The 12,838-nt window shown below is 38.3% G+C and overlaps 2 protein-coding genes across 5 annotated transcripts in view; both read right to left on the bottom strand.

The window, feature by feature from the left end:
• mcfd2 (multiple coagulation factor deficiency 2, ER cargo receptor complex subunit) overlaps positions 1-7,957 on the bottom strand; it is a 20,565-nt gene extending 12,608 nt beyond the window's left edge. Inside the window, exon 1 of one of the 3 annotated variants that reach the window (XM_043695676.1) lies at positions 7,326-7,957. In XM_043695676.1, coding sequence (XP_043551611.1) covers positions 7,326-7,420 — 95 coding nt within the window. In that variant the 5' untranslated portion in view covers positions 7,421-7,957. The other 2 variants (XM_043695682.1, XM_043695685.1) reach the window with 2 other exon arrangements.
• A 1,965-nt stretch (positions 7,958-9,922) lies between these two features.
• The window catches only part of plekhh2 (pleckstrin homology domain containing, family H (with MyTH4 domain) member 2), a 116,450-nt gene continuing 113,534 nt past the window's right edge, over positions 9,923-12,838 (bottom strand). For both annotated transcript variants that reach the window (XM_043695674.1, XM_043695675.1), the window contains one exon: positions 9,923-12,638. In XM_043695674.1, the coding sequence (XP_043551609.1) occupies positions 12,453-12,638 (186 nt within the window). In that variant the 3' untranslated portion in view covers positions 9,923-12,452. The remainder of the gene's footprint in view (positions 12,639-12,838) is intronic.

Here is a 12,838-nt window from a genome sequence, read left to right on the forward strand (position 1 = left end):
TTGAGTTTTTTGAAGTAACAAAGAAGATTGATGAGGGCAGAGCAGTAGATGTGATCTATATCAGTAAGGCGTTCAACAAGGTTCCCCATGGGAGACTGATTAGCAAGGTTAGAGCTCATGGAATAAAGGGAGAACTAGCCATTTGGATACAGAACTGGCTCAAAGGTAGAAGACAGAGGGTGGTGGTGGAGGGTTGTTTTTCAGACTGGAGGCCTGTGGCCAGTGGAGTGCCACAAGGATCGGTGCTGGGTCCTCTACTTTTTGTTATTTACATAAATAATTTGGATGTGAGCATAAAAAGTACAGTTAGTAAGTTATAAAAGAGACCTAAGGGGCAACTTTTTCACGCAGAGGGTGGTACGTGTATGGAATGAGCTGCCAGAGGATGTGGTGGAGGCTGGTACAATTGCAACATTTAAGAGGCATTTGGATGGGTATATGAATAGGAAGGGTTTGGAGGGATATGGGCCGGGTGCTGGCAAGTGGGACTAAATTGGGTTGGGATATCTGGTCAGTGTGGACAAGTTGGACCGAAGGGTCTGTTTCCATGCTGTACATCTCTATGACTCTATCTATGACTATGGGCAATTTACCGTGGCCAATCCACCTGACCTATATTTGGGCTATGGGAGGAAAATGGAGCAGTCATATAAGCCCATACAGATATCGGGAGAATGTGCAAACTCCACACAGTCACAGGAGGGTGGAATCGAGTGTTGTAAGGCAGCACTGAGCAGCTGTGATAGAGAAAACTTCTCCCAGCTGCTGAATGATGTGAGCTGTGATGAGTCAATTGGGAAAATATGGCAAAATTGAGAAAAAGATTTTCAACAATGAGGGGAAAATGTTCCAATTTTCCACCTGTTTGAATAGTGAACAGTGAGACCCCTCTATACATGCATTACTATCTCATCATTACCTTTTTTTGCCTATACACAGTTTATTGTTCTCTCATGTAGTGGATACTCTAAACAGTGATTATTCCCGAAAGTTAAAGTTAAAATTTTCAACTTGCTCCTCAAGGCCTTCATTTGATCAGAAGTTTCCAATACTTTAGCGTACCCTCCGTGAGTAGTGAAAATACTTAGCTCACTAATCAGTATCCATTCAGAGAATAGATGAATGATTGATAGATAAATGATTCAGTTACAATATTTTATGGTACGGAAGACATCTACATATCTGCCAACTCAGGAGAGACAAGCCTCAAGCCCTATCCACTCTTTCCATGGAGATTGGCATCAGACACACACTAGCCTCACCATATGATTATAACATAAATCCAATTTATAATAGTATTCCACTTCAATAGTGGAGGACCTTGATACCTTTCACGTATTGCTGCTGTCAGGCTACTTTGTACACAGGAAGAGGCATCAATTGAAACAAGATGTGTGTCAGGGTTCTTTGCTTGCTTTCTAAGCATTCATTCCCTTTGCATGTTGCATGTCCACACCATCTTTGATTTGCCTTTATTTTCTTGCCTTTTTCCATTTTGCTACCTCATTCAGAACTTACAGGTTCTCAGCATTTCTCCTGTTGGCATGCCTTTTAGTGCAGATGCAAAGTCAGCCAGTTTGTCATGGTTGTCAGCAGTGATCAGTCAAGGGGATAATAATGTTGCTATGTGGCACCATTCTATGTCAATATCACACCTACAGCATGTGTCACCAGCTGACACAGCAATCATACTGAATATGCTTCAACCAAATGGAAACGTTTTAAAGTCTAATGGGAGTAGTCTCAGTTATGTCAAGGGAAATTGTTGTCAGTTATGGGTTTCCACCACAGTCAGCCAAGGACAGTGTCCACTCTCGGTCCTAGGGCTTCAACAAGGGCAGTCAGCCACTTGGGGTCATTTGGGTAAAGGGCTCTGCATCATGGCAGTCCAGAGAGTGGGCCACAGCTCAGTCTTGTTGGTCCACTGCAATCAGTCAGGGATTAGTGATAAATCAATCAAAAAGCTGCACACACATCTGACAAGAATCATTAGCTCGTGCTGTCCCTCCAAGTTGGTAAGGGCATGGGACAAGGTCAGTCCTTGGGGGTCTACTCACTGAAAGTGAAAGTGGGTTATCAATGGCCACAACTGTGGTAGGAAATATAGGGAGTTCAGTTATGGGGTTTGGAGGCTGTCTCCTAGGATGCAAAAGTGACAATATTGTTATGTGGAAATTTAAAATCTAAAGGTGAGAGACGACAATCCATTGAGGACATGGGTTATTCTTCTGGGCCTTCTTCTGTTTGAGAGTACAGATCATCATGAGCATGGTACCATTAAAGGCATGCATACATATGAAATGAGCAGTAGAGGCTTCCTCCCAATTAATTTCATCTCACCATGTCAACTTATCCTTCTATCCCTTTCTCTCTCATCTTCTTATATAGCTTCTCCCTCAATGAGTTTATGTTAATTGCCTCACTCATTCCATTTGACATCAAATTTTATGTTTTTATTACTCTCTGAGGATAGAGGTTTCTCTTGAATTCTCTATTGTACTTATTGCTGACTGTCTTATATTTAAAGCTGCTAGTTTTGGACGCCTTCCTAAATAAAAATCATAACTTTTGTGTGTGCACTGTATAAGTGCTTACTAGATGGACAATAATGGGTTTTTATTCAATTTTCTATTGCAATTTTGATTTATTCAACTCAAATTTCATGCAGCAGAACTGAATGTAATACAGCTTACAGCATGCCTTGATCAATATTAATCTTAAGAAATTATTAAACACATGAGGTTGATAAGATTTGAAAGAGATCGTGAAATATTTTAAAATCTATACTTTTTTCAGTCTTTGAAGTGGGCTTTTCTGGTCTAAAACATAGCTGCTAAAAGTGCATGATGTAAGTAGTTTTACTGTTGTTGCTGGGAATGGAGGGTTTGAGTTATACAAATAGGCTGGGACTTCTTTCACCGGAGTGTAGGAGGTTGAGGGGTGACCTTATAGTGGTTTATAAAATCACGAGGAGCATAAATAAGATGAATAGCGAAGGTCTTTTCCCTAAGGTGGGAGAGTTTAAAACTAGGGGGCATATTTTTAAGGTGTTAGTGGTATGTGGATGTATTGAACTGCCAGAGAAAGTGGTGGATGCAGGTACAGTTACAATGTTTAAAAGACATATGGATAGTTACATGAATAGGAAAAGTTTGGAGGGATATGGGCCAAGTGCAGGCAGCTGGGACTAGTTTAGTTTGGGAACATGGTCAGTATGGACTAGTTGGACCAAAGGGTTTGTTTCCATGCTGTATGATGCTTTGACTATAATTCTGTAAAGTTTCAATCAGCAAATACTTGGACAAAGCTTAGGCACCATCCTCCTGGAATCTCACAGCACTGCATTGTATGGATTTTGCAATCAACAAATACAACAGAACAAGACTGCTAACATATGTCATCAAAACTCATTCTTGCTGCAAATATTCCAGCCCAGGTAAGCCTCCTTTGAAAGTTCTTAGACTTTATCTTCAACTGAAAAGTGAATTAAGTATTTATACACCAACCTCATATTGCTGTGTCTTTGTTAATTTTGCTAACTTCTGCCTCAGCTAGCTAAATCTGTTTAAATGTTTGTGCAAGACAGATCCTTCACTGGACATAAACTTGCTGTAGTTTAAAAATCAATTAATGTTTTCTGTAAGTTTGTATTTTAAAACATTTTTCTTCATTGTAAGCTCTTTCCTTTCCTTTTTCTTCCTTCTATGCTTGTGTAGGTTTTGCGACAACCATCCCTTGAGTTTGACTGCATGAATAAACCATGCTTCTAATTTAACCCAGAGGGAGTTTGTTGTGTGTCTGTTTAAAAATTGGACTTCAAGAACAGGATTTCAGGAAACACACCACAGCCAGTTTCAAAAGAAATAAAAAGATCCTTGCCTACAGACAGAGAGAAAAATAAAATTGTTCAATTTACCTCTCTCCCCTATCTGTATCAGAAATTGAGATTCAAGTCTGTCATTTATCCACAAGAAATGAGTCAAAATCAGAGCAGAGTCCAGATTTAAGAAATAAGCTTAATCAGTTACTAAAATAAATCAATTGAAAGTCAAGAAGGAAAATTCAGTAGTTGTAATGATCTTTAAAACAAATAACCAATTGCAACAATTTCTGGGTTGCAATGTTCATATATACTTGGTCAATACTATCAACATAATCATGGGCTGAAAAAAATTAGTTTGTTTGAGAAAGCTGTATCTTTCACATATCATGGTATAATCTACCTTACTAGGGGTTCCACCACTTAATGTTATCTCCTCCTTTGTTCAACTTATATTCTACTTTTAGGGGGTTCAGTTAGCTCAGGCTGGTTTGTAATATAGACTGATATAGCATGGGCTCAATTCCCATGCTGGCTGAAGTTATCATGATGGACTGTCTTTCTTAACCTTTTCCCTCGCTGAAGTGTGGTGACCCCTCAGGTTAAACTACTACCAGCCATTTCTCTGTAATGGGAAAGTAGCCTCTTGGTCTAGTAAGACTAAGGTAACTTTACCTTTATTCTATTTGTATCAATAACTAATTCCCTTCACTTAATCTGAAAGAAAACTTTTGCAAGATCTTTTTATAATTACAGCATGATAGATCCTCACTTCAATAATGTTCACTTGAGTAATCCAGCTCAGCTAGCAAACCTCAAGATTATTCCCAAACTTGGAAAACTCCTCCCTGATGATGGTTAATTCATGATGAAGGTTGACTTGAGCAAGATACCGGCATGTCCAAATCATATACAAAGATTGTTATCCTTGCTATTTTCACCTCTGCTGTATGTTAGCCTATGCAAATAAGTTAACAGGGTAGTTGAAGGGCTCACTATCTATTCTCTTGCCTCTTACCCAATGACCTGGAAGTATTAATTGCAACCCCTGTTCACTAGCCTCACTCTGCTAACCCTATAGTATCATTGACACAGAAGGAGGCTATTTGATCCACTGTGTGACTGATAGCTCTTTGAAAGAATATCCAATTAGTTCAAATCCCTGGTCCCTTTATCATAGTTTTCCTTTACAAGTTTAATACAATTACTTTTGAAGTGTTTTCTTTAATATGCTGTCAGCATCCTTTCAGGCAATATATCCCAAACTATAATTACTTGCTGAACAATAATTCTCCTAATCTTGCCTTTGCTTTTTCCCCCACTTATTGTTACTTTTCATTCACTCTTATGAGTACCCAACATCTTCTCGGTCAGGGATTAACATATTCAGTCAGTCCTACTCATTAATTCTCCTCTACTTATAATTGCCAGACACCTACCTGCAGCTCGTGTCTTCTATTCAGTTTATTTGGCACAACCTTTTCTCCACTGAACAGACAAACCCCTCACCTCTGCTCCCCAAATACAGACCCTTTGTTCTCGGTAGCAGATTAGGCTTAATCTTTAGCAAGTCCCTAATTATTCTACTTGGAGTCGTTCAACATCTTTAACTTTTGCAATGACTTTTATTTTTGAAATGAGTTATATTTTGATTGAATATACTGAATCAGTTTCAAAAGTAATCTTGTTTATTGTGTGGTCCATAGTACCACAGACCGTTTTTGAAACAGGAGTTATCCAGTTGCTTGCGTATTAACATCACATCTTAATTTATGTTCTAACTAGTGTTTTCATTTGGTAATACTTCAAGAGCTTTAAGAGTTACAGGCAAAAAAATCATTAGAAGTTGTTACTTTCAAATTAAGTAATCAACAGACTGGAAATTGGAAAGGTACATGTTTGAAACCAATGATGTGGAGAATGGTGTCAGATTGAATATCAGTTAAACTATTGTTGAAAATCAGGTCCTCTATCCTAATAGGTGTATAACTTAGCAAATTTACAAATTATGATTCCATATATCTTTACCAAAAATGCTGATGAACATGGTGTATGACATTTTAATATACTGTGTGACATACAAGACTGCTATACTATCTCTATGCACATATTAACTAACAGCATATTAAAGACAAGTGCCAACCATTTTAAATGTAGCAGTGCATTATTTATTAAATGTTAGATAACTCAGTGAAATGATCAGTTTGTATTCTCATTCTTATAGCAAAATAAATAATTGAATATTAGCTGTGTATTAAATAGGAAAAAGACTAAAAATAGTTTTAATGGCATGTCACATATTAAAACAATACAACTGTGTGGAGATGTATACCAGATCATCTCACACTTACTTAGTTATTACAATTATCCATGTAACAAACATTTTAAAACAGTGTAGATCATTTTGCTAATTTTTAAAAATAGACAAAGATATATATAAACAAGCTTGTGAACAAGTAATAACTACATTGTTACAGAAGCTTATCTTGCAATATTCCAAGTGAACCTTGACTTACTATGACACAGCAAACATTAACATTTTATGTGCATTAAACATGATACATCAGCCGTCACATAATATACAATCTCCTTACAGAACATGTCTCAAATGTTTGAAGTTCCACAATATCAAATTCCTCAAAGCCAATGATTCATTATCAAAAAAGGGGAATCCTGATTTAAGGTAACAATGCATTGCAAGGAAAATAATAGAAATGTGTGACTGTTAAGGTGGAAGAGTTTGATCTGAACTTGTAGGTTAAAAATTTTTTATGAATTTTCTTCCCTTAAATGAAGAGGTCTGGTCACACAATTATAAACTCTTCTCAGCATCCTAAATATATTTATCCGTGATAAAATTATTATAACATACCTGAAAACAGATTGGCTGCCGTTATGTAATATATCCTGGAATACACTTCACGGGAAAGAAAAATATGCAACTGGCAAAATGCCTTTAAAAACACGGTCCAAAACAACTCATACGATCGTGATAAAGCTGAATCTTGATTTACTTGTCAGAAAACGTGCATGCTTCGATTCCCACCTTTCAATTTAATTTATGTTCGGTAACTTGAATAATTCTGTGAATTTATGTAAATAATGGTTTCCAAAAAAACCCACTTTCCGATAAAGGTGCGGCATATTTATTTTTTCACTTTTAAAAACATATTTAAATACGATATATTTTTATAATACGAACAATCATGTCTTTTGGCACGATAAAATGGTATTTCTGTTCATTACTGTTCATTTTACATGTACACTCACTGTTAAAAGGTCACAAACATGGACAATCTCCTCGACCAGCATTTTGTTGGTCATTGTTCCTAAATCTTTCAAAATAAAAACCTAATCAAGAGGCTTGCTCAGTCCTTACCAGCCTGACGTGTCACAAGAAACAACATTCAGAAAACTTGCATGAACACTATGTATGCTGACAAATGTAGCTGAAGTGTAGCAATTTGGGTTGATTCAAAAGTACAGTCCATAAGTAGCAACTTACAAATAATTATTCTGAACGATACCGAGGGGAAGCAACAATAAAAAAAATTTATAAAGAACGAGAACGACATTGGATGGTCCCGGAAATGAAAACATTGTGACGTGTTATCTATTTGCTTCCATGGTCTCTGCGGCCAGCTAACGCTGACCATGCTTTTCATTGCGAGACAAAGCAGCAGGGGGCGAATGGCTAGAATTATTTAAAGATAGTCCGCGCTTCGTGGAGCAATTGCTATGAGTCATAAATGAAGACTTTCTGACGTGGCAAATAAAAAGGAGAAAGGCACGGAAAGCACAAAATCCAAGTTTATTGGATCCTTGTCTGAAAGTTGTTGTATTTTTAAAAAATATACTTTATTCATAAAAATCTTATATACATAGTCACTGAAGCAGTCCTATACTGTAGCTTATGAAGATACACAAATATTGGACATTGACTCTAAACAACAAGCAAACCAAAGATATTTTCTTACGTGTACAAGACTGTATTTACATACTTTTGAGGCTCAGGGCGAAGGTCTGATAACTGAACAGACCCCCACTTAACTTCGGCAGAAAGACCTATCTTTCCAAATACACCTTGGTGGCTGCTACCCCAAGCTTTAGTGCATCCCTCAGCATGTAGTCCTGGACCCTGGAATATGCCAGTCTGCAACACTTGGTTGAGGTCCACTCCTTGCTCTGGAAGACCAACAAGTTTTGGGCAGACAAAAGAGTGTCTTTTACTGAGTTGATGGTCCTCCAGCTGCAGATGATGTTTGGTTTGGTATGCATTTTGGGGAATGGACTGTGGAGCAGTGTTTAGTGGACAGTGTGTGGGTAAGTGTGATCCCAGTGCAGGATGTTTAATGGGAACGAACTGTGGAACAGACTCTGCATCACAGACAGTTGCTTAGGACAAAAACTACTGATCTTTCTCGAGACTTTCTTTGCAAAGGCACTTTCCATCTGATGTTTGACAGTCTCTTCACCAACCGCTTCAAGGGCAGCGTGTGGTGGTGCAGAGTCTGGGCAGAAATAAAGGATCTCACAGGTAATGCCCTCACCACCACCAAGCAAGGTCTTGGTGCTTGTTGGAAAGTTCTGATAATGAGGCATTCTGCCAAATGACTTTGACAGTCTGCTCAGGTAACAGCCTGACAGGATCCACTCTCTCATTTTCCCACAGGCTCTCAAGGATGCTGCATGCTGACCACTTCTTGATGGACTTGTGGTCAAAGGTGTTTTTGTTTATAAATGTCCCCATGAAGGACAGGTGATATGGAATGGTCCAAATAGTTGGTGTGTTTTGCGGCATCAAGGCCAGACCCATCCTATGCAACATCAGAGACAGGTATACCTTAGTACGTAGTGATGCTTAGTATTTGCGTACCGCGGGCCTACGCACATCTTGATGCAGCTACACACAAAGATAGTGTGGGATATAGGTAAATTAATGTTTCTTCTGCAGTTCTGTAATTCTGCAATTATAATTTCTGATACAAAGTAAATGAACTCACATCAGTGTGTGGTTGTTTCGGCCGGGAGCTGAGTCAACAAGAATGGAAACTATGTGGAGGAAATATATAATTGTTTTTGTATTAGCTAAAGTTGTATGCCAGCGTGAAACGTGATTGCATAACAATGGTAGACATTATGGGCAAATAGATAAGATGTTGTGAGGGGATGAAGTTAGGCCAGATTCGCCTGTACAAACATCGGTTTCCCACTTTTACAGAGACACAGGAACAAACTCTAATTAAAGAGGTCATAGGGATCAGAGTGGCTTCGGGAGAAGCCCAAATGGAAAGAGTAGATACTGATGAAGAAAGAATATGTCTAACAATGACCTGCAGTGGGATGAGGTCAACGGCCTTGTGAGGCCAGAAATAAGCATTTTGTCACAGACAAGGCCGGATAAGATAAGAGATAAGCAGGAGTGGTGGGACCAGTCTTAGGGAAATGGAGGATGTAAACAGGGGGAGAAAGAATGAAATAAGAAAAATATGTAAGAACCAAATTATATAAATATCGAGAGTTTGTTGAATTTGGTGTGTATGTCCTCTGCCTTGCCTGGCACTGGACATTACACCCACTTGCAAGTGTAAAAATAAAGGACACTACTGATTCAGATTTTGTCTCGGACTGCAATTATTGAAGTGTGTGAGCTTTGTTTCTCACAGTAGCCATCAGGATGAGGATGGGTTGGGTACATTCTTACCCCCCCCCGCCCCACCCCCAAATAGTGCTTTGTACATGGTGTCCCTGAGGACATGGCTCATCTTAGATCTCCAGATGAAATGGAAGATGGCTTTGGTGACTGTAACAGTGCACGTTCTGAGAATGGGCCAGACCTGCGCCAGGTACAACAGAGTACCTCACACCTGATGACCATGTTCTTATCCGTATTGGAGAGCCAGCGGTGCTCTGAAAAGCCCAGTTTCTGCCTCACCTTCGTGATATACTCCTCCCAAGTTTTTATGCATGACCTCACTCCTCCAAACCGTATTCCCAGCACCTTCAGGTAACCTGTCCTGATGGTGAAGGGGATAAAGGTTTGCTTAGCCCAGTTCCCAAAGAACATGGCCTTGTTCTTACTTCAATTTACCTTGGCTCTCAATTTCCATGACACTGACCATCATTGGAACTCCCAATTTTGAGGCTATAACCTGTAGTTGAGCTGCGAAATGGCCCCTAAATGATATTCATAGATACTGATACTTGGGAATATTCTCAGGTACCTGCAATTACTTCCGAGAGACCTATTCAGCTGGTCGAGCAATTTTTTAGTCAAGAAATAAAAAAAAAACACTGCAAGATTTGGAAAACCCTTCTTTCTACTGACCAAGTGTCTTGGAAAAAACAAATCAAGACTAGTGTTGCTAGGCAACCTTCAGACATAGGCCCTTTTTCTTTCAAGCCAAGTTTGTTCATCAACTAAACGTGATTTGTTACTTTTCTTAAAAGCTTTGCTATCTCTTTTTCAAAGTTAATTGAATTTTCAATAATTAGCAAGTGAATCACAACACACATTACACACTTATTTATATTTCAAAACACATTGGTTGTTTCAATTTGCCTGCTGTTATCACCCACCCTAACCTAATTCCTCAGATGTCGCTGCATTCTTTTCTCTCAAGTCAAATCCTGATCTACTGAAACTTGCTAACAAGAAGATTACAGTTGTTGTCTGGTGAATTAAACTCTGCCTTGCAAAGGCTGAACACCAACTCTCCAAGTCTTCCTCCTCTGTCCTCTAGGACAATGACCTTACTGCCGAGCATCATGCCATTGTTTTCTGACCTCAACAAAGAGATATGCATTAAGAATCCTGTCAGAAAGTGTACAGTTAATGTCAAGGAGCATAGAGAAGTCCAGCATTTGTTCAGCAAAGAGCTTTGCAGAGTACGAAGGTTATTTTTTCCAACATGGGAATATTAGATAAATCAATTTGCCCACTTTTGGACCCAAATATATAGTAGATTCTGATTGGTGGTGTGCAGCTTCCACTGCAGTACCAACATCTCAGTAAAAGATCAGATTACAATTCAGTTTTTTGCCATCTTAAGCTGTGGACAGGGTTTTACAGTAATTTATCCTCTGATTACTCTGTTGTTATCTTGTCTCGTGAAAGTAGCATGTGTCTTCCCACCATTACCATTCTGCAAATGCTTTTATTGTTGCCCATCAGCCAGCCAGCATTTATGGACTGTCACTACCCCTGCCAAGATAAAGTCCACAATGGTGTTTGGGAGCTGCTCAAGGCTGTATTTCAAGACCAGCTGTAGTCTTCTCGACTGAAAATCAGCAGTTTTCCACCAGCCATGGACAACGCTGTTTTGAAGATTGATGACAGGCAAGGATGCCCAGAATGCAGAGGGGAAAAAAAAAGGAGTGTACAAGGATGAATGAATTGTTTACTACTGTGTGCAATATGATACAATTTTATTTAGGAATCTGGTTTGGTGTATTTATTTGGGGTGGAAATGCTGGACAGATAAGCCATTTAGACTTGAAAAATGACCAAGTAGCTTCCTTAGAGAGAACTTTATATTGGTATAAAAATGTACCTCTTTGGACAACTTCAAGCTGTGACATTATGATTACATTTAAAAAAATTAATGATGTCAGATTGTTCTTCTTCACAATGGTGAATCATGGAGAGATTCTAGATAGCTTAATAGGAGCATAAATTCTGGAATAATTTAAGAAATATTTGGATTCTGCAGAGATGGAATTCTAGGGCCATATAGGATAAACTAAGTGAATTATCTTTCTCATCTGTAGTATCTCATGCCTTAGAAAACCTACAATCCCTGTGCTTTGAACATAGTCTCAGTCTTGTTGCATGATAATTTGTGTCCAGGACAGGAAGGTTAGTGGTTGGCGATGTACGTTATAAAAATTACATAATTATTCACCAATATCAATAAAATTGTTAAATAGAGATAGGGTTTACAGTTTGGGATGAAAATGTAGAAATTTAAAAATGTTACAGTACTTGAAAAATTATCACAAGTAAATAATAAGGAAAAATTGCTTATGAGGAAGTTGTACCTCAATTGATTAAATAACCTATCAAATTACAATGACAGTTCTGCTACAAAACATAGGAAATAATATACATTTGATTAAAATTAAAACCATATGTTCAGACAGAGCAAGCCTATTGTTTATTTTCAATGAGAGCATGAACTGTTTCAGAGGTCACAACCAAAAGTATATGACTCTCAGTACAGAGGAATCTCAATTATCCAAATGACATGAGCGGGAAGTGTTTTGTCAGATAATTGAATGTTTGGATAATTGAATGCCTGATACTCAAGCATCAGGACCATGTGATCTTGCTGGATAATCCAAAATTCGGATAATCAAATGCCGGATAATCGAGGTTCCTCTGTAGTAGGTAGTCCTTTGACCAGGAGAACTTGAATCCCAGTTATTTGACATAACTCTATAAATGTTTTGCTATTCATTCGCTTGAACTACTTCTGTTATCCTGCATGACACAATGGGAACTTACTGAAATTGATTTAAAATTTCAGATATGCATGTTTGGTGAGTTGCACACAAACCTCAAATTGTTTTTCTCGGCACAGGTAAGGACACATTTTAACATTGTGTAGCAAATATTTCAACACTTAAACTATTACAACAATGTTGGTTCTTTCGTTGGCCTGGGATATGAAAGTAATGGCTGACTTCCCATGTTCTTTAATTTGTGTCCTCCCGTGTGAACAGAAAGTGAAGATGGAAGTGACATGTGGTGAACTGTCCCTTTCTGATGATGGAAACCATTGATATAACTGGCTGTCAGCAAAGTGATCTCTAGAATCTGTAAAGAAAAACTTATCAGTCCAAGTTCACCACAGAATTTTCTTTTCTGTGTCCTTCTAGACATTAATACGTAGCAAATGAGAGGCACAGCATTTCCAGTATATCTAATGTCGTTTTAAACAGTGCAAAGAATAAAAACAAATCACCACATAACAAATATGTGGCTGGATTTTTCCTTCTGTGCTCTGGGTGCACAGC

Source organism: Chiloscyllium plagiosum, chromosome 9 (assembly GCF_004010195.1).
Source record: "Chiloscyllium plagiosum isolate BGI_BamShark_2017 chromosome 9, ASM401019v2, whole genome shotgun sequence".
Lineage (NCBI taxonomy): Eukaryota > Metazoa > Chordata > Chondrichthyes > Orectolobiformes > Hemiscylliidae > Chiloscyllium > Chiloscyllium plagiosum.